Source organism: Phycodurus eques, chromosome 21 (assembly GCF_024500275.1).
Source record: "Phycodurus eques isolate BA_2022a chromosome 21, UOR_Pequ_1.1, whole genome shotgun sequence".
Classification (NCBI taxonomy): Eukaryota; Metazoa; Chordata; class Actinopteri; order Syngnathiformes; family Syngnathidae; genus Phycodurus; species Phycodurus eques.
The window spans coordinates 4957086-4978497 of record NC_084545.1 but is presented as its reverse complement, the minus strand read 5'-3'; the positions used below and the strand labels follow the sequence as shown (position 1 = coordinate 4978497).

General features: G+C 40.4%; 2 protein-coding genes across 5 annotated transcripts in view; one reads left to right on the top strand and one right to left on the bottom strand.

Moving 5' to 3' along the window:
* Positions 1 to 1617: 1617 nt before the first annotated feature.
* On the top strand, positions 1618 to 15986 carry pan3 (poly(A) specific ribonuclease subunit PAN3). 2 transcript variants are annotated; one of them, XR_009767355.1, is made up of 19 exons: positions 1618 to 1798; positions 1940 to 2286; positions 3848 to 3969; positions 5065 to 5137; positions 5208 to 5278; positions 5480 to 5624; positions 5696 to 5913; positions 6606 to 6710; positions 6779 to 6836; positions 6912 to 7073; positions 7708 to 7824; positions 8395 to 8496; positions 9955 to 10120; positions 11173 to 11260; positions 11329 to 11468; positions 11691 to 11820; positions 13233 to 13297; positions 13383 to 13595; positions 14505 to 14583. XR_009767355.1 is itself a non-coding variant. In XM_061665988.1 (19 exons), the coding sequence occupies exons 1-19, from the start codon at positions 1779 to 1781 to the stop codon at positions 14643 to 14645; spliced, it is 2409 nt and encodes an 802-aa protein (XP_061521972.1). In that variant the 5' UTR covers positions 1618 to 1778; the 3' UTR covers positions 14646 to 15986. The 2 variants fall into 2 exon arrangements, 1 of the variants encoding a protein (XP_061521972.1); XM_061665988.1 differs by having other exon boundaries at positions 13383 to 13521; positions 14505 to 15986.
* Positions 15987 to 16053: 67 nt separating this feature from the next.
* The window catches only part of flt1 (fms related receptor tyrosine kinase 1), a 31170-nt gene continuing 25811 nt past the window's right edge, over positions 16054 to 21412 (bottom strand). Inside the window, exons 21-29 of one of the 3 annotated variants that reach the window (XM_061665982.1) lie at positions 20854 to 20923; positions 20653 to 20750; positions 20439 to 20561; positions 20114 to 20225; positions 19419 to 19518; positions 19234 to 19339; positions 18846 to 18940; positions 17908 to 17983; positions 16054 to 17829 (exon numbers count right to left, since the gene is read on the bottom strand). In XM_061665982.1, the coding sequence (XP_061521966.1) occupies positions 17626 to 17829; positions 17908 to 17983; positions 18846 to 18940; positions 19234 to 19339; positions 19419 to 19518; positions 20114 to 20225; positions 20439 to 20561; positions 20653 to 20750; positions 20854 to 20923 (984 nt within the window). In that variant the 3' untranslated portion in view covers positions 16054 to 17625. Of the gene's footprint in view, positions 17830 to 17907; positions 17984 to 18845; positions 18941 to 19233; positions 19340 to 19418; positions 19519 to 20113; positions 20226 to 20438; positions 20562 to 20652; positions 20751 to 20853; positions 20924 to 21412 lie in introns of those variants that run through there. The other 2 variants (XM_061665983.1, XR_009767353.1) reach the window with 2 other exon arrangements.

The following is a 21412-nucleotide window of genomic DNA, read 5'->3' as shown; positions in this document are numbered from 1 at the left end:
GCAGATAGGAACAAACAACCATTCGCAATCACAGTCACACCTACGGGCAATTTAGAGTCTCCAATTAATGCATGTTTTTGGGATGTGGGAGGAAACCAGAGTGCCCGGAGAAAACCCACGCAGGCACGGGGAGAACATGCAAACTCCACACAGGCGGGGCCTGGGATTGAATCCAGGTCCTCAGAACTGTGAGGCTGACGCTCTAACCAGTCGTCCACCGTGCCGCCTAGTTAAATTATTGACTTCATTAAAACCCTTTTGAAATTTCTTTTGACAGGAAAATTGTTCAAAGATCATGAAATGGTATATTTATTAGAACATATGCTACGAGTTAGCATAAAATAACAACATTAAAGCTTCAAGCAGCAATGACCAGGCCCTCGCACTCCCCTTTTTTTTTTTTTTTTTTTTTTTTTTTTACAGCGAATCCTCTAAAACAGTGATTCGCAAAGAGTAATACTAACACGAGTGGTCTGTGGTGTCCCTCTAGTGGTATGCGAAAGAATTACTGAATTAAATGTTCGAATTGTGTATAACGTCACAGTGACTTAAGCTTTTCTTGAATCCAGTACAGTACATTTAATAAATACAGTTCAGTTGTATTTCAGTTTTAAATACATTTGCATTGAATCTTTTGGAACTTATTTTTGTATTTTTAAACATTTCTTTATGGTAGTACTTGGATTTTTGTGGTGGTACTTGATGGAAAAAGTTTGACAACCACTGCTTTAAAATGATCATTTGGCGCCATGCTCCATCCGCAAGAGATGACGTAGGCAAAAAAAAACAAAAAAAAAAAAAAGCTTTGGAAGTTAACGTTGCCTATCTGTCTAGTACACATGCTTTTAATTTGGGCGAATTCCCAAGTAGGAGTTCATCAAAGTAGGAGTACTGGAATTTGCCCAAATTGGCTGATTGAAACCAAGTCAGCTGACACAGTCACAGTCAATTTTAGGCATGGTTCCTTGAAACTTTTTTGTGCGTTCTTTTATGATAGACATGTCCATATTAGTTGCAGGATACATATTTAAACTTAATTTGCATCATATTAAATGTGTAGTTGGATGTTGTCAAACTTAACATGTTCGCCCTGTCATAGTGAAATATCAGTTGATCAGTTTTCAGAAAATCAAAATAGAATGATCAAACAGTACAGTCAGCTTGCTAACCGAATCATATTGCTAAGTCAACGTCAACCATTTGCTCATTCAATGCTAACCTTTAGCCCAAAATGTCCACCCTGTCATTGTCCACCCTATCAGCAAGCTCACATATTTTGCGCTTTGCTTGTACATTGTTTGCTTGCAGTTTTTTAAAAATATAATAAATGACCAATTGCATTTCTAACAGCACATCTACTTCATACATTGAATATAAGGTTCAATGGAAAAGCTGGGAAGTCTCGAAGGCAGCATACGGTGATATGGACCCATCTGATCCTGGTTTTGTAAGCATTTCCAGATATTAGTCTGGTCATTTGCTTTTGTAATATTTGTATCAATTGGAAATGGACTTTCCAGGCACCCTGTACAACCGCATCAGTGTGCAGCTTGCACTTGCGGCAGGTCCTGTACATAGGCAGACTAGGAGAGGGGCTTACCCACAATGCAAAGCGGCTCCCAAGCAAAGCAGCGCTGGCAGCCTGACAGTGAGCAAAAACAACAACAGGCTACACTTTCTTTTTTTGTGTGATTTTGGCAAAGAAGAGCGTCTGCATGGATGGCGACCCCCGCGATCGCTGTTCCGCGCGTGCGATGATCTGAGTCCGGAAGCCAAACATGCACCCCAGCGTGATGACGTGAGTACCGCAGCGCATTTTTGAAGTGGTCCCGACGCCACAGCTGAGGTGAATTTTAGGGGGGAATTGTTTGCAGGATAGCCGAGCTGGGCTAGCTCGCTAGCTCTGTGCGTCTCTCTATGTTTGAGTGTCTTCCGGCAGCAACGGCGGCGGCGGCGGTGCCATGAACAGCGGACTCCCAGCTTCAGCTGCTCCGCTCGGGGGTGTCGGGATACCCAATGTCAAGGTGAAGTTTTGCCGTTACTACGCGAAAGACAAAACGTGCTTCTATGGAGAGGAGTGCCAGTTTCTGCATGAGGATCCGTCCATGGCTAGCCTGAGCCCCGTCCCGTTGTCTTTGCCCGGGGGTGGCGGACCTCCAGCGGGGTATTCCCTCGGCGTTTCCGCGGCCTCCTGCCCCGCCGGCGGAGGAGGAGGAACCGGTATACCCAAGAAGAGTGAAGCCATGGGGCCTGCGGGGACCTCTCTGGACGGGTCGTTGCTAGCCAGTGAGTAACGGTTTTACTTCACAGCCGGGACCTCACTTTTGGAACCACCCGACTTTAAGAGCACACTGCTCGGGCTTGATTAAAAATTTAGCCCGGTGATTCAGTGAGGCCTCCCCGTCGCCCGAACTAATTACAGTACATTTACCCGCCATGTGCAATTCGGCATCGTCAGCTCTGTGCCGTGAATCTCACTGGGTGTCTTATTAACACTGACGTGACTATTGTCGTGGAAATGAAGCTTTAATAGCCTGTAGCAGGGGAAGGAGGCCTGGTAGTATGACAGCTGTGAGTGGGGAAAAGCACTTAACGCTAGCCAGCTTCAAGCCAGTCACTTCTAGACCAATTGGCTGTCTAATATGGTACATTATTAAACAAAAACTAAAAGAATCTCGTGTGGTGTTGTATAATAGCTAGGACGTGTTGATATTGTCTGTGAATTGTAGCTGTCTTGCTAACGTTGCTAGTGGCTAACATAACCCTCCACGAGGCAGTGTTTTTTGGGTTTGTTTGGTTTTTGTGCTCTATTTTCGCTAGTACCAGGAATTGTTGTTGTTTTTCACGTAACGAAACGAAACGGCAAGCTTTCTAATGGCTTATTAATGAAGCGATGCTGGTTCGGTGGGGATTTAGCATTGCTGTTGCTTGCACTGTTGGAGCTGTTTACATTCTAACGAGCCCTGTGATTGGTTACACACACAAGGGAACGTTCACACTTTCTAAACGTCTTCCTCCACTCTAAAGCGAGCTAAACTCAGAAACAAGACAACACATGATAATGATGAACTTAAGGTAGTTATAGAAATCCAACGGCCCGAGTTTACAAAAAATGTACAAAACAATGATGACGATCCAAACAGAGTTTGCAAAAAAAAATTACAAAATAATGATGAAGATCCAAACACAGTTTGCAGATGGCGGTCAGGTGATGTTGGGTTTAATTTGGCACTCAAGCATGCATTAAAAGGAGCCTAAAATGAACAACCACTCCATCAATTGTTAAATGAAAAGGAAGGAATAAACAGCCCAGTTGAGAGGCATTTGTAGTTGGTAAAAGCGACGGATAATAGGAGCCATAATGGCAGGCCAGAGTAACATCACAAGAGAGCTGGCCAGCCCTGGGCCTCAAAAATGTCCATGCGGATTGCCCAATTTACATCACATTTGGAAGAAAAAAAGCGATAACAAAGATCTTATGGATTTGAAAAATGGCCTTACCTAGACATTTTTGAAGGGGTTTTGTCTACTATAAATTGGGGAAATGTTGTTCAATTATTACAACGCATGTATTTGCGCTTACGAGAAATTTCAAAAGTAGCAATTAAAACTACTAAACGTGTTCTTCGTCAGCATTAGTGATGTATTGTGGTAAGGTGATTTAACGCAAACGCAGTGAAACATGGAAGACAGCAGTTCCGTCGCTACTCGAATTGTGCGATCAAGAGCCGTTGAGTGACCACTTCCGACAGCCAGTCAGCGGTGGATACGCACACACCTACGTCCTTGTTCAACATTAAATTGAGTTAGCCATTTGCCCAACCAAAGCGTTCTCTGTCCTCTGCAGTTCCAGGCATGGAGGGAGCGAGTCTGAATGACGCCAACCTCACCAACTCCTACTTCAGCAGCAGCTTCATTGGGGTGAATGGATTTGGAAGTCCCGCAGACTCCAAATACTCCATGATGCAGGTACTGTAACACACACATTTAAAATTCTGCGAGGTTGGTGACCAAGCCCTGATGCTTAAATTTGTAATAGTGGGCACTCCTCCCCCAAAATGATAATAAATGCCTATATTACTAGTTTAAACCCTTGATAGTCCCCTAACTCTGATCCCAAAACATTTGAAAAATGATTTAAAACTCATCCTACAATGTTATCCTTAAAAACAAATGACTTAAAGATTTTATTTTGAAAACAATGCACTGGAAGTGTGAGTAAGATGGCATATTTGTCGCCGCTTCGCAACCTGTAAAAATAGTCCGTTTTGTGTAGATGCGCGCATTTTTCGAAAAAATGCATTTGCTACTCACAAAACGTTAGGGATATTGGACTCCCAGGTGAAATTTCAGGATTATCCTAAACCGCATTAATAAACATTACAGGTGAAAGTGCTTTTTGCTCAGTGCTTTTTGTCCAACTTCCTGTCCTTTAACAAGGAGTTGAATTAAAAAAAAAAAATCACAAAAGAATAGACCACTACATTTCCAAGGACTTCTATGCTTTTCTGTGACTCTTCCAGTCTGTGTAATTTTTTTCTTAATTTTCCTCTTTGCCATCACTGGTACTGTTCTGTGGTTCACAAAAACAAGCCAAATAAGTAGCAAAAAAGCCAAATAAAAATGAAATCACACTTTTTTTTACAATTAAATGATAATTTAGATTTGTATGTAACAATTAGTTCCATGTCCTTCTCTGTGGTTATTGTGCTCTATCTCTTTCCTGTCACTGAGAAGCTTCTGTGGTGACATCACACAACACAAACAAAAAGCCAAAGAAGCAGCCAGCTCTAACTGGTACCTTTCTGTGGTTGCATGCGTCACACAAAAAAGCCAAAGAAAAAAACAAACACGTGGAGGTGACCATTCAGATGCTCACTGAGCTGACGTCACGCGCGACTCAAATAATTTTAACTCCAACTTTTATGACATATCGGTTTAATTGGGGCACTATGTTTCCTGGAGCCACAATTTGAATAAATATAAAATACAACATAAATGCACACCCAGTAGCTTCCTTCTTTGTGTTTTGAATGCCTTCCTCTCTCTCGCAGCTCTTTCTAGCGAATTACTACCAGCAGCAGCTCTCCGAGTCTCCTCAACGACGGTGCCAAGAATTTCAGCCACAGCAGTCATGGTAAGACCAATGCTGCCCAAATTCTCAGTAAAATAGCTTTGCCAAACCCTTCTTTTTTCTCTCCATGTAGATCCAGTCAACTCCCCATCGTCGTCGCTGTTTAGCGATTTTGGTGCTCTCGGCATTTCTCAACGGAGGAAGGTGAGCAAAAAAAAAACCCAAAAATCTACAACTATAGGAGTCCTTGGTTTGCGATGGAGATGTGGAACATATCCCCGCCATGAACAGTGGTTCATTGTAGTCAATTGTGCACCGCTTGTAACCTTGTATTTCGGGAAGAAGGTGAACCACGGACCCACTTGTATAAGGTTGATTTCGTATATAACCACCTCTTTCTTTCAGGCGCCCAATCCGACAGCAAGCGAGTTCATCCCTAAAGGAGCTCCAAGAATGGCCACCATGGCTCCGTCTTCTGTCCAGGCCTTCCCCTCGCCTCTCTTTGCCCACCCGGTCCTCAGCAGCTCCACAGCCGCCGCTTTGGCTCCAGGTGCAGTCTCCTTTTTTAGTGCCCCTTTTATTGTGAACTGCTCCAAACTCCCTCGAATTGTCTGATTTCAGGCATGTCTTTATCGGCGGGCTCGTCTCCCCTGCATTCGCCGAAAATTACGCCGCACACTTCGCCCGCCCCGCGCCGCCGCAGCCACACCCCGAACCCGGTCAACTACATGGTGCCCACCACGGCGGCCGACCCGGGCGCTCACATCATTCAGAAAGAGACTGTCGGGGGTACCACCTACTTTTATACGGACAATACCCCTGTGCCGATGGCCGGGATGGTACGTGCACATATAATTGGATATCAAATAAAGCTAATATGCCTTTGAAATTTGCTTGCTGAAATGAAAATAAACACTGCATAAAAACACTAAAATAAAGCAAAGTTACCATTGAAGGTAATGGGGAGTTTAAAAAAAAAAGTGCTTGTTGGCAAATTTGGGGCAATTTCATGGCAGTCAAAAACCATGATACTTTCGTCTGTGTGGTAACTATGTTAGCATTTGCTAGCTAAAATTAAGTTACTGCATAATAAAACTGTGGGCAAAACTCCTGGACCTCGTCTTGGTATGTGAATTTATGTAATTCACATACAAGAAAGAATTACTCCTATTGTACTGGGCTGCCAGACACTTTCCAATGTCGCAGTAAGTTCTACTTCCTGTTCTATGGCAATCATCTCTCATTTCCTCGCTGAGCTGCAGTCTGGCGAGATTCGCCAACATCTTGTGGTTTGAACTAAGTTGGTTTGACTATTGAGCCGTGTTTTTCCAGAACATTTGTCTGTACTCCGATTTTTATATAGTATTGTAGTGATTCTCGAAGTGTTGTACTTTTTAAAAATTATTATTTTTTTAATAACACTTCTGTGATCCGTGTTGGTGCAGACTAGATTTCAGTTGGAGAATGCTTCGCGTACTGAGTTTTCGTTTCTCGATAAATAGGAAGCTCAGTGTTTCTGGTTTCACCGCAGGTGTTTCCAACCTACCATATCTACCCCCCCACTGCGCCCCACGTGGCCTACATGCAGCCCAAAGCCAACGCCCCGTCCTTCTTCATGGCCGATGAACTCCGACAGGTATTTCCCCACCACCTCTTTTTGTTATCCCACAAACGTCGCCGCTAACATCTGCCGTCACGCTTCAGGAATTAATAAACAGACACCTGATCACCATGGCTCAGATCGACCACTCGGAAAACACAGGTAGAGCTTCCGAAACCTACCCGCGGCACAACGAATAAACGATGAAAGTCAATAATGGTCTCCTGTCTTGTGCAGACGTACCGTCCGAGGTGGACAGCTACCATAGCTTGTTCCCCCTGGAGGCCCTGCCCCCACCCAACCGCATGCAGAAGACCAGCAACTTCAGCTACATCACATCCTGCTACAAAGCGGTCAACAGCAAGGATGACCTGCCCTACTGCCTGAGGAGGATACACGGTAACCACACATCTTAGTGACACCAACTTGATCCTGTATGCATTTTAGGGCTGCAACAATTAATTGAGTAACTCGAATTATTCAATTACAAAAAAGGTCAAAGCAAAATCTCTGCCTCGAAGCTTCGCAAGGATAATTTTACCACATGGACTAATGTTACCAATGTCGCACTCACCACTTTGTGTTGAAACAAGTTGGCGCGATGGCAGCGAGCCAAGAGAAAAGAGTGTTGAAGAATGTCCAAAGTTTGGGATCATTTCACATTTAACAAGGAAGATGAAGTGCAATGTGTATCACAAAGGCAGATCTAAGATTACCAACACTTGGTAACACATCAATGTTAGCTAATTTAATATAGCCTACTGTTGCTAGTTATAAATGTGACCCGCCGTTTAAAGCCATCCACACTCAAAGTCACAGATACTACAGTGGAACGTGAGTACGGTGACTCCAAGTGCACAAAATTAACACCTCTACCTCACAGGCACATGTTATTGTGTTAAATAGTACAAAATCTATTTTGATCTGATTGTTCGATTAATGGCTGGGATAATCGGTAGAATACTCCATTAGAAAAATATTCAATAGCAGCAGCCCTTGATGTGTTTGGTTCATTTCATGTTTCATCGTTCAGGCTTCCGCCTCGTCAACACCAAGTGCATGATGCTGGTGGACATGTGGAAGAAGATTCAGCACTCCAATTCGGTCACCCTGAGAGAGGTCTTCACCACAAAGGCCTATGGAGACCACTGTGAGTCAATGTAAATTTCACCCAACCTCCGCATATCAAATGAAACACTGTACCACAAAACTAAAGTGTATGCAACTCCATTACTATTGAATCAATATTTAGTGCAACTACATGAATCCCTCACTCAATTTATTATTTTTTTCATAAAAATATATTTATTTTGATGAAAATTGAAAAAAAAAGATGAGATATAATGGGAGTTGGTGTATATTTGAAAATAAAACCTGTATACATTTGATATTGCTGTCCATATATTTAACATATAATTTAATGTAAATGAAAAAAAGATTAAAAACTACATAATAAATAAACATCCATCCATCCGTTTTCCACACCGCTTATAGAGCCGCGGAGCCTAGGCTCCAGCTCACCTTGAGAGAACTCTAATGATTTTATTTCTGAGATTTTTTTCAAATTTTTTGATAGTCAGACATGCTTGCGTGTCACATTGACCCATGAACATTTTTGGTGTACTCCAAAAAAAATTAACATAACAGGAATGTTTTGTTTTTTGTTCATGTTTACAGTAAATTATATTTATTTAAAGTCATATTTTCTCTGCCCCCTCAGCCTTGGTGTTCTCTTATGACTTCCACGCGGGTGCAGAAACCATGTTCAGCCGACACTTCAGTGACCCAGCGGCCGACTCGTATTTCACCAAGCGGAAATGGGGTGAGTGGCTCTTTCTCCAAATAGTTTCTTCCTTTTTTTTTCTCTCTCTTCTTCTTCTTGACGCACTTTGTTTTGGTGACCCACTAACAGATGCTAATTAGGTCACCCGCTAAGGCACTTAAATCCAATTAAGGTGTGGATATTATTTGATGTAGAAGGCAGCGGGGAGCACACAAAGTTCGGGATCCATTCTATTTTTTTATTTATTCATTTATTGACGGTAATGCAAGCGAGACATGGAACTAAGGAGGAAACTGTGGCTGAAAGTGATCTTAAGGCCGGTGCTGTTTGTGGCCTCATCAACAGGAACTGGGCAATGTCTGGCGTGCAGGCAAACAACAACATGCCAGAAAACTCACCGCTTTTTGCGAGCGTGTCAAACTTCAATGAAGTAAAACTACTCTACCTTTGAAAACTGGCACTGGAAAGTGAATAATGTACTGCTGCTCTGGTCATTTTCACCTTTTTTTTTTTTTTTTTTGGTCCAGGTGGAGCTTTGAGCCAAAAATGTGTCAACCTATTTTTGAAGTCGACGTAGCTGAGTTTCAGTCGATTAAATTCTTTTTCCCAAGTCATAAGTCATTATGCAGTTTTCAACTAAGTGCTGTTTATGTAAAGAGCATGCTAAAATTCAGTTGAACACAGTGTAATAAATAAAGTAAAACTACGCTACCGTTGAAGTCAGGTGATGGACAGTGAAAAGTTTTCTTGTTAATTAGCTTTTCTGGTAATTTGTGTAATAAAATAAAGAAAATAATAAAATAAAGATACTCTACATTTGACTATGTTTTAAAACAAAAAACATGCCGGTTGTTTGCAAGCCTCTTGGGTCATTTTTCTACCTGTCATAAGCATTATGCTTCGGGTGTGTGGTATTTTTGTTAGCATCTGCTTGCTAAAATTAAGCTGAACACTACATCAATTTATTTCCTGTATTGCTTATGCTTACTGGGGTTTCATGTGAACTGTAATTTGACAGTTTTTATTAGGAATACCATGTTTTTCATTTACGAGTATTGACTCATGAGTATTCACCATTGCAGAGTATCAATATCCCTAGTCCTTTTAATACATAAAATTACACTTGATACAATTGCAAACTAATTGTGACGATACCTTTCTTTCCTTCTTATTTCTGACTCGCCAATATGTCCAACTACTGGCAACGATGACTTAATTTTTTTTATCCTCAAGTATTGGTGACTGGGATCGGCAGCCATAACTAGTACCTGATACCTTGAAATAAGGCAGGTATCGACCTGATTCTGGTAGCGTATTGGTACTCGCTCATTTGTAGTTTTTATTGTTTACATGGAATTGTCATGATCCCTCTCAGTGCTTTTTAGAAGCCAAACTCTAAATTATAATCAATAGTGAGTGCAAAAGTTCTCGGTGACAAGATAAGGAAGTTGTCAGTTTGCGTGATTTAAAAACAAAAAAGTGTGTGTGTATGTGCAGGACAACACGAGCCTCCCCCGCCGCGGCAGCACGCCGGCCTGCTGCCCGAGTCGCTCATCTGGGCCTACATTGTCCAGCTCAGCTCGGCCCTGCGCACCATCCACACGGCGGGCCTGGCGTGCCGCGTCATGGAGCCCAGCAAGATCCTCATCACGGGCAAGACCAGGTTTGTCCTGTGCTGCATAAACACAAGCTACAACATTAAGTACACTTGAACATTCCAACTGGAAAATATTGTCGTATGCCTTATCCGATTATGCTTAACCCCCCCCCCCCCCCAGTCCCCCCACCACACCTCAAAACCAAAAAATTCTGGATAAGCAGTATCAGCCAAACAATGATTGCAAATTTCAAAAGAAATAACAGTATTGTGATAATATTGAGCCCAGTCTTAGTTGTCATATTTACTCAAGGAGAAGTCTTAGATGTGTTCAAAAGTGGCCATAACCCTCTTATGTTACAGGTCAAATTGACCCACTTTTACATTTAAAGAAAATTAATAAAATAATAATGTATTTCTATATTAATTGATCTTTTTTATTATTATTAATATGTTTTCAAAAAGCTAAACATGCAGCTGGTCATGTTTACAATTTTGGTGTTCCAAAGAAACAAAAATAACAGTAATGAATACATGTTTTTGAGAGATGCATAAAAAAATAAAATAAAATCCAAATTAAAACAATTAGCTGTCATCCTGAATAGACAGTTGAAAATATATGGTAAAAAGGGGTGTGTATTTAATTTTTTTTTGAGGAAATTCTGTAGGCTTTTGTACAAAAATTCCCTATAATTAGTAGAAATTTGACTTTTTAATTAAGAAATGTTAGCGCACACAATACATGCTAAATCTGAGCGCTAAAAACAACAAATACATACATATAAATCCTAAGTGTGTAAAAGGTCTGGTTAGTTGCATGTGTGCAACTCTTTTGTACAATTTCTCACTATAGTCTTATGTATAAAACTTAAACAACAACCATTTGTGATCATCTCCTGACTTTTTGAGAACATTTAGTAAGATTTGGTGCAAAAACTGCTCTGAAATTAGTTGAAAGAGAGTAAACTTTCTTAATGCAAGTTCCTCACAATAGAGCATTGAGTAATGGTTAAAATTGGAAGTCCCACACACTTAGTTTCCTTTATATAACCATATAGTAGTTTACATTCGAGCATCCACACTTACCGATACAAACTACTGGTTTTCTGAATGTGCAGGTTACGTGTTAACTGTGTCGGCGTATTCGACGTCTTAACGTTCGACAACAGTCAGACCAACCATCTGGCCCTGATGCCGCAATACCAGGTGCTCACCGCAACCGGAGCCCCGCGTCGCCGTCACCAGGGATTTAAAGTCCGCTTTTTGGTTTTCAGCAAGCTGACCTGGTGTCGCTGGGCAAAGTAGTACTGGCGCTGGCGTGCAACTCGTTGGCCGGCATCCAGAGGGAGAACCTGCAGAAGGCCATGGAGCTGGTGTCCATCAACTACTCGTCAGACCTCAAGAACCTTATACTGTAAGAAAAGGGGCGGAAATAGGGTGTTTGCTGTCAGGTTGTAACGGTACGCCAAAACCTGATGTGTTGCCATAGCACTAAGTACTTCCTCTCCCTTACTCAATGTTCCGTGTGGGTACTCTGTACACCCCTGTACCCCAACAAAAAATCGAACATAAACGTCTCCAAGTCCAATTTTGACTGTTAAGCGTGATGTAAATTGGCTTCTTTCCATGCTTCCAGATATCTGCTGACTGAACAGTCCCGCCTCCGCAGCGTCAACGACATCATGCCGATGATCGGAGCCCGATTTTACACGCAACTGGACGCGTCGCAAATGCGGAACGACGTCATCGAGGAGGACCTGGCCAAGGTAATCTACTCTTGGTGTGTGGAAACACACATGGCGTCCAGTGAGTAAACCCGAGTAAAGTTCCCATAGACGCTGCAGTATATTACACTACCCATTCTCTGCCTCGCTGCAGTGCTCATTTTCTTCCTGACCTCAGTGTCCCCTCAGATAAAATGTATCTCTTGGCTGCTAGGAAAATACAGGAGACCCTCATTCTCCTTCATTGTTGTGGATTCTTATGCCTTCTAAAAAAAAACGTTTTTAAAACTTCTAAAGCATGTGCTCAAAAGAATTTGTAAGATTTTGCCCTGTAATTGGTATAAAATAAAAAAGAAATTGAGGGTTACCTACTCAAAATGTTTTGGTTTTTTTTAAGTAACAAATGCTATGAAAGTAAAAATCCAACATACTGTATTATAAAAAAGGCCAGATATATCAAAGGGGTAGATCACAAAGATGTAAAATCCCTTTTATATCATCTAAAGATGTTTTAATTAAGAATGCTAATGAAAATAACACTAAATCTCACCCCTGACCAAATTATGTCCAATCACCTAATTTTGTTGCGTGTATTAGTTTTCTTCAATCTTCTAAAAGCTTTTTCTCAAAAGCATTTAATAGGATTTGTTCCAAAAGTGTCGCCATAATTAGTAGAATGTTGGAGCTTGAATTGATGAAGAATTATTATTATTATTATTATTTTTTTTAAATTAAGGAATCTTATCAAAATAATTGCTAAACTTGACTCCTGAACACATTTAAAAAAAAAATGTTCTGGTTTCTCACATATTTTCAGTAAAATTTCTTACAAAATTTCTCAATTACAAGTCCAATCACCCAGTTGTGTATAAAACCTAAAGAACAACAAGACAACGCTTTTAATCATCTATGAACTTTTTTCCAGAGAGAATTTAGTAGAATTTGGTATATGAACTGTACTGAAATTGTTTTTAAAGACAAATTTTGAGGTTTACTTTAAAACAGTAGTTCTCAAAAAATAGTTTTATTACTATGAAGTGTAAAGCTGTATTTATTGTTGCAAGCTGCTGGAACATTTAGCAGTTTAACCCTGTGCTTAAATATAGGAAGAAAATAGCTACCCTTAAGTAATGGTTCAATTAAAATGTTTTTCCATATTAAGTTTATATAAAAAATGTACCTAAATAAAGTTAAATGTGAATGTATTGTACTTACAAGTTAAATACAACTGAACAGTACTGGATTAGAAAAGAAAAACGTAAGTCACTGTCACAGTTTGAGCATTTGATTACGTGATTCTTTAGCGTCCCACCAGAGGGAGTCCGCGTACCACAAATGGTAGAAAATGGCACACTCGAGGATCAATGACTTATAAAATTTAAAACGCCAAACATGGTAGCCTATCTTGGCCCTATTGTCCTCGGTGATGGTTAAGGCATGCATCTGTTTTTTAGGAGGTGCAAAATGGCCGCCTCTTCCGCCTGCTCGCCAAACTGGGCACCATCAACGAGAGGCCCGAGTAAGTCCGCCGCCGGATCTGCGTGCTCCGTTTGCGCTGTTGTGGTGTAAACGGTTAAAAACCGGTGTGCCCGTGTGAGTTCCAGGTTCCAGAAGGACCCCACGTGGTCGGAAACGGGCGACCGCTACCTTCTCAAGCTTTTCCGGGACCACCTGTTTCACCAGGTGACCGAAGCCGGGACGCCGTGGATCGACCTCAGCCACATCGTCTCCTGTCTCAACAAAGTCAGTTACGTTTACGGGCAATAACTGCTCTCAAACGCGCCATCAATATAATGTTTCATTTCAGTGAACACAAGGTGAGGTTACACAATGATACTGCCACTGTAGTAGTTTATCAAACTGGAAGTGCTTTGCGCACCTCAATTCTTCCTCTTTTTTTCCCCACTATTTTTTAAGTAACAGTTACTTTTGTTTCTGTCATTTTTAAATAGTCTCTCGTCTATAGAGATTTTATATCATGTTTCTTCGTATCGACATATTTATTTAAATAGAATTGGGGAAAATAGTCAAATTTCACATTGTTAGGTCACGTTAAAATAGGCTCTAGTCTTATTTTTTTATATTCATTTTAAAAATCTCTACTTAAACACCACATTAATTCTAAAAGAAATAACCTAAATTTTACTCATTATTTTAAAATCTTTTTTTATAATTGTAATTTTACTAATTTTGAAGTCCGTTATAATTGTCTTTTTTAGATTTTCTTTTACTTGAGGACTCTAAAACTAGTCTGTGTATATTTTTTAAATATTTATATGCATTTTATATTTTAGTTTTTTTTTCTTTCTCGGTTTTTTGACCTGAGAAGTGAAAGAATAGTCTATGTATTTTTGAATATTACTTCATATATTTTTGTTATATATTCATGTTCATTTTATTTTTTTTGTCCTTTGTCTGTATCCCATAAAATTTCACTTGGTCACTTAAAAATAGTTTGCACACACACACACACACACACATATATAATTTATTTAATATTTATTTAAAAAATGTCTTTTAGTCATCACAAACAATTATTTTCATTTGAGGACATGTTTATTTTATTTATCTCCGTCTAGCAATAAAAAAAAGTCTACATTATAAATTTCAAAATCTTTAAAATATTTTGTTATTTTTTTGTCTTATCGTATTTTTCTTTCTTTTTGTCTGTGTGTCACTATTTTTTTTTTTTTAATGTATATATATTTTGTACCACCCCAAAAAAGCTGGACGCGGGTGGTCCGGAGAAGATCAGCCTGGTGTCACGGGACGAGAAAAGCGTGCTAGTGGTAACCTACTCGGACCTGAAGCGCTGCTTCGACAGCACCTTCCAGGAGCTGCAGGCGGCCGCATCCGGTTCCTTGTAGCGGCGCCCCCACTGGCCTGGCGGGCGCACTACTATTGCACTACGGCGGGCCATCCACCGACCGAACGAGCCAGTGGGCGAGCTCGTGGAGACATTTCAACATCAGCATTTTTGCCGGGAAGGCCTCAGTCGCATACACTGTCCACTGGGAAGGCTTTTGTTTCCCCTCTAAAGTGTATTTTTTTTAGTGTTTCCTAAAAAAAAAAAAAAAAAAAAAAAAAAAGCCCCCAAGCTGGAAAAAGGATGAAAATGACGGACGCTTGGAACGGCGAATCATGAATTATTCTTTTTTTTTTTTTTATATAAATTTTTGGGGAACAAACTGACGCAAACCACCTGGTTCTTGCTTTTATCGTTTCTGTCTACCGCTGTGTGTGTGTGTGTGTGTGTGTGTGTGTGGGGGGGGGGGGGGGGGGGGGGGCATCTTTCTGAGGAGGATGCACTAAGATTTTAATTTTGGCTGGGGTTATTTTTTTATGTGTGAATGAGTGGCCTACAGGGTGTACAGAGAGTCACACACAAAGATGGAATTATTACATGAAATCCAGCTTTTTTCCTATTAGAGACTTTTTAAATGGGACACCCCCACCCCAACCCCAAGGAAAGGACAAACCACTGGGTTGAGGTGCAGGAGGATGGTCCGCCTTGCTTCCGGTTGACGGACGCTATGGTGACGAGCTGTTCGTTTGGTTGTAAGCCCACCCCCAGCACCCTTGTGTTTGGCAGCTGCCTCTTTACGAAATGTCGCCCAACCCTTTTTTTTTTTTTTACAAAAACACTTTTTGGTGTGTGTTTTTGCCAAAGCGGGAGGGCTAACTTTCTTATCTGTGGACCAATGCCAGCGGGGTGACGGGGAACGAGACGAATGATGACGGAAAAGGTGGCTAACCATCCACGCTGCCACCCACCATCCCCCCTGATGATTGAATGTGATCGGCCGTCATTGGTCAGGATTGTTCACGGCGCTCCTATGTGCTTCTATTGCGGTATTTCAAAAAACACCAAAAACACAATTCTGAACACTGTTCTTACCCCCCCACACACAAGAAAAATAATGACATCATAGATCAGACCCTGAAAGGAATAAGTGGGCGACTTGGTGGGTGGTGGTGCTGACTGTGTTAGATAATGTACTAAACAGACACATTTGGTGAATGTGGTGCTTTAGAATCCCCCAACGCATGCACACACACACACACACACACACACACCCTCTCACACACTTACACACACTCCACAAACACCATCTTAGTATGTTTTTTGCCCCTCTCGTGATCCAATGTCTCAAACTTTGCAATATTTGTGTGTACAGCAGTATTTTAATAAAGAATACCGAAAGTAATGCAGCTTAATCTTGTTTTGTTTAAAAAAAAAAACACACACTAAAAAGGGAGTAAATGTATGAGGAATGGACTATAAAAAAAAGAAATCTTCACATCATTCATGTTACATTCAAAACTAATGACTAGTTATCTCTTTAAAATATTACAGCATTAACATGTTTTAGTACAAACACATACGTCCATTGTGATAAGGGATCAAGTCGTGTCCTTTTCAATGATTGAGAGTATTTAGTAGGATTTTGTACAAAATTGCACTGTATTTGCTGTATTTTATATGAATTGTTAATGAAACTTGTTAAATGTTTGAACAAATTCCAACTCAATTTTCATGAAAACGTGTTAAATCCTGAATACCCCCACCCCCTCCCACACACACACACACACACAGCATTTTCCATGTTTTCTAGGAAGCTTTTCTGTAAAAATTAGTTCGATTTTTAACAAAAATTGGACCGTATGATTCGTAAGAAAATGGCATTTTGTGAGGGTGGGGGGTCAATTTGGCTAAATTGGAGATTTTGAAAAATAGCAATTGCACAATAGTTGGTAGACTTCAGAAATTCTCATGAGAATACATAGTGGGTTTTTGCACTGTAATTAGTCAAATATTTTTAAAAAGGGTGTCAATTAAACATTTTGTATGAATTCCTACTAAATTCTGTATCAACACATCTGTCCACATTTTACAGTTATTCTGTCTGAATTGTAAGATTTTGGACCAAAAAAAATTGTACTGCAATGGACAGGAAATTGTCATTTTTGGGGGAAGGTTACAAAAACAACAATTTTGGCCATTTTGAAATTATGTCCAAATATTTCAACATTTTTGAGGGTGTGTTACTGTTAGGCGCCGCGGTGGAAGACTTGTTAGCAAATCTGCCTCACAGTTCTGAGGACCGGGGTTCAATTCCCGGCCCCGCCTGTGTGGCGTTTGCACGTTCTCCTCGTTCCTGCGTGGGTTTTCTCCGGGCACTCCGGTTCCCTCCCACATCCCAAAACATGCACTGTAGGTTAATTGACAACTCTAAATTGCCCGTAAGTGTAAATGTGAGTGCATATTGTTGTTTGTTGATATGTGCCCTGCGATTGGCTGGTGACCAGTTCAGGCTCTACCCCGGCCCTCGCCCGAAGATAGCTGGGATAGGCTCCAGCACGCCCGTGACCCTTGTGAGGATGAAGTGGTACAGAAAATGGATGGATGGTGTTACTGGTATTTTTTTGTACAAATTCCTATTAAATTCTTGTGACTGAGGGTTTTGTACAAAAGTTGCACTATAATTAATAGAAAATTGTATTTTTTTTTTAAAGTTTTTTTCATCAAAATGTCAAACCTGTCAAAATAAGGAGGACAACAACAAAAATTGCACCGTGATGAGTAGAAAAAGAATCCGTTTTTTCACATGCAAAACATTTTGGGCCATTTTGAAAAGGAAAAATATATATATTTTAGTGTTATTGAAACAGGTTGTATGAATTCCCACTAAATTGTCATGGGAACTTACAGGTATGTGACACACACAAACTCACTCACATACACGTATCCAGCATATAACGTCAGCATAAAAGGAGCATTTCCTCCCTTTCAGCACAATATGAGGTACCAATACAACTACAAGCTCGAATTGTTACACTTTCATATTAATGGGAGAAGAAAACCGAGTTGTAGTTGGGAGGAGGGGAGCCGCCCCGGGCCGAATCCCACCGGCATGCGAACGTGCCCGACCCGTTGCCATGGAGAAGTGGGGCTTCCTTGCACGGGAAGGCCCGGTTGCGCCCGGCGTCGTTCCTCCACGACAGACGCTGCAGCTCCTCTGACGGTAGGACCATGCCGCTGTCACCTTCCTGAAGCACACACGTGTCGCTAATTATGTATGTGTGTGTGCGTGTGTGTGTGTGTGTGTGTTTTGTGTGTTTCCTCACCTCAGATCCATGATGCTCGTCCTCACAGGGAATCTCCTCAAACGTGTCCAGCGTGGCCACCACGGAACGCATGTAACTGCACAACCGCGCTCGTGTCATTTTTCGCTATCGACAATAGCTTGTGAACTTAAAGTAATGAAATTTTTTTTTTTTTTAAACTTGAAAATTTGTAAAATAAATATCTGTTTTATATATCTAAAAATCTAAAAAATATCTGTTTTAGATATATTTATATATATTTATTTTCAGTTCCAGAATTGGCTGCTGTTGTTTACTGGCGCAATGCAGGCAGAGAATGGGACTGACGTGTTTCCGGGTCACAGATATACAATATGACCAATTCTAAAAGACGTACCTCCCTTGCCTATGTGGCAGCCATGTTGAATGTGGGGCATTGTTGTGCGTAGAGCGCAAGCAGAGAGAGAGAGAGAGAGAGAGAGAGAGAGAGCAAGCGACCGAGAGGGAGCAGCACGGCGGCAGTGTTAACTCTTGAGGAAAACTGTCCTTAAGAGTATCGAACGTGCTATTTTTGGTACTGTAAATTTTTTTTTTTGTCAAGTCATTCACCTTTGGCAACAAACTTGGAACTAGGAAGCACACTAATTCCTCATGGCTCATGAAAGCGAATCGCCTATGATGAGTACTGTGCGTCAACAAGTGTCACCATGACCAAGCATATCGGAAGACCACCCCCCCCCCCCCCCCCCCCCCCATCCCCAGCCCCCCGGCCGCTATTAGTCTGTTCTATCGAGGTTCCACTGTTTTTATTTTTTTAGACAAATGCACACCTATGGGCAATTTAGAGTAAGTATGTCATGTCTTTTTTCCCAAAATGTACTATATCTGCAGTAAAATGGAATTAAGCTAAAAGTAATACCAAACAAAGTAAATGAAATAAACGTGTGGTAAACTGTAATAAAATCATGGACAGTATTTACCTCAAGTTAGTGACAGCAAGAGGCTTTTCTCGGAACGTCTTGCTGCCGTTCCCGGACTCCACACGAGATCCCAGAGGAATGTAATCCTTCCCGTCCTAGCAATGCAAATCAAACTTTTTTTTTTGTCGTAACTTATTTTTTTTCTCAAGACGAGGCCCATCTGCTTGCTACAGTGACCCTTTTTCTTTCTTGTATAAAAAATGCATGATTAGAAAATTTACCTTTTTAAGGGTACTTTAGTACTAAAATTATTATCAAACACAATTTTTTACAGTATTTCTACTTCATTTATTTATTTACAAAAATTACGCTTACTATTAGTAGAAATGATATTTTTTTTTGTCAATATAAATGAAAATAAAAGCCCTCAATAGTGTTTCGGACTGACTTGCTGCACCATGGATTGGAGCAGGTCTCCCAGGATCTCCACCAGGTCGGAGAAGGAGGGTCTCTCGGTGGGCTCGGCCTCCCAGCAGGCCAGCATGGTCCTATAACTGGACGACATGCGCACGTACAAAAACAACGTTAACTCCAGCCGCAACAATCGAGAACGACTTCACGTGGCGACCTCACATGTCGGGCGTGCTGTATTCAGGCGCTCTCATCCTGGTTCCCACCTTCAGTCTGCAGCAAAACTCCTCGTCGATATGCTGGCCGGGATACGGCGACGCCCCTAGAGTACGCGTGTGGGTTTTTTAAAATAGTGTTATAAATTTAAGGGGAGGAGGGGAAATCAAGTGTTTTGAGAATAAATACATTTTTGGGGGTGGAAAATAGTTGCATTTTTTTCTAAATAAAAAGTTCCCTATTATGATAAAAAAAATTGAAAATTTGAGGGCAAAAATTTGAATTTTGTAAGAATAATTTTATTTTTTTGGGGGGGAGGTAAAAAAAGTTGTACATTTCTGACAAAAATAGACACATATTTCCGAAAAAAGAAGTTGCCAATTTTCAGGATTAATTTGTACATTTGGGAATTTTTTTAAAAATTTCATGCAAATAAATTGTGATTTTTTTTTTTTTTTTTTTGGATTGGTGAAAAAAGTTACATGTTTTTTGTTCTTAAAGGCACTTATCTAACATACAGACACTACAATATGTATTATATTTTCTATACATTTTATACTTGGAGTTTTGTGTGAGTATTCAAATGAGTTTGAATGTTTTTAAAGTGTGTTGGAAGTGTAAAACGATCAAAAGAATGTTATTATTATTATTTTTAATAGTCTCTGTTTTTCACAGATTATCACCGATAGCGTTCGTCTTACCCAAAGAGAAGATCTCCCACAGCAGGACGCCGAAGGCCCACACGTCACTGTGAGTGGTAAACACTTTGTCGAAGATGGACTCCGGAGACATCCACTTGAGAGGGAGGCGAGCCTGACAGCCAATCGCAGCGCGGCAACATTGGGATGAACAAAACGCAAAAATAAGATTTAACTGTACGTAACATTAATCAGATATATATGAATAGATAAATAAATGATTATTATTACTGCTGTAAAGGGGTAGGATTTGGTCCAAAAAAAAAAAATATATATATATATATATATATATATATATATATATATATATTTGTGTGCGTGGACTTACGTCTCCCTTTCGCACATAGTCGGGGTCTTTGTAGATGTCTCTGGCCAGGCCAAAGTCGCAGATCTTCACCACTTTGTTGTCGGACAGCAAAACATTACGGGCCGCCAGGTCTCGATGAATGCACTAAAGAGGGTACAGTCGTTTAAAAAACAAAAAACAAACAGAAAAAACAACTGTCGTGTGTTTTATGTATTAAAGTTGACGACAATTAGACCTTGCGAGATGCCAGGAAGTCCATTCCTCGCGCCACCTGGAAGCTGAAGGAGATGAGCTCCTCCAGAAATAATGGAGTGCATGAGTCTGATATGTCACCTATCAGAAATTAAAAGAGAAATATTTGGAATCTTCTTATATATGTACAGAACATACTGCTCGTAGTAGTAATAATAATGTAACTACTGGCTCCAATCACCACCTGACTTATTGTCATCATGCATCACTGTCTGACCATCACAACTCCTCTCTCCAGATTTTCTTTGGGCCACCTGGAGCATAAAAATAAAAATTAAAAAAGTTGAAAAATGTTTTTTTTACATAGAAATTAATTTTGATTTCATTGTAAAAAAAATTCAATTGAAATTAGATACCATTTTAAAATTTCATATTGCAATTCTAATTAAAAATCAAAGCAAGAATAACATGAAATTGAATTTAAGTTAAAATTACAAAATAAAAACATTTAGAGCAAATAGGTAAAATTCAAAAGACAAAATGTAAAAATTATAATTAAAAGCGATCCTAAAATTGCATTACATTTTGAAGTTGTAATGAATTGTAAATTAAAATGTAAATTTACACACACACACACACACACACACATATACCCCCCCCCCCCCCCCCCGCCCCAATCTATTCCATAACATGTTGGCACATGAAATTAAAATAAGTCAAATACACTGCTGCTTCAATTTTTTTTTTAACTACACAATAAATAAAAAACATTTGGGCCTTGGTGGAGGTCTACGCTCTACCTG

What these genes read in the sequence shown, in the direction of transcription:
- pan3 (XM_061665988.1), top strand. Translation starts at nt 1,779, where the DNA reads ATGCACCCCAGCGTGATGAC. An exon ending in CCAAATACTCCATGATGCAG is followed by an intron (nt 3,970 to 5,064) that starts GTACTGTAACAC and finishes AGCTCTTTCTAG; the next exon opens with CGAATTACTACCAGCAGCAG. An exon ending in CTGCCTGAGGAGGATACACG is followed by an intron (nt 7,074 to 7,707) that starts GTAACCACACAT and finishes TTCATCGTTCAG; the next exon opens with GCTTCCGCCTCGTCAACACC.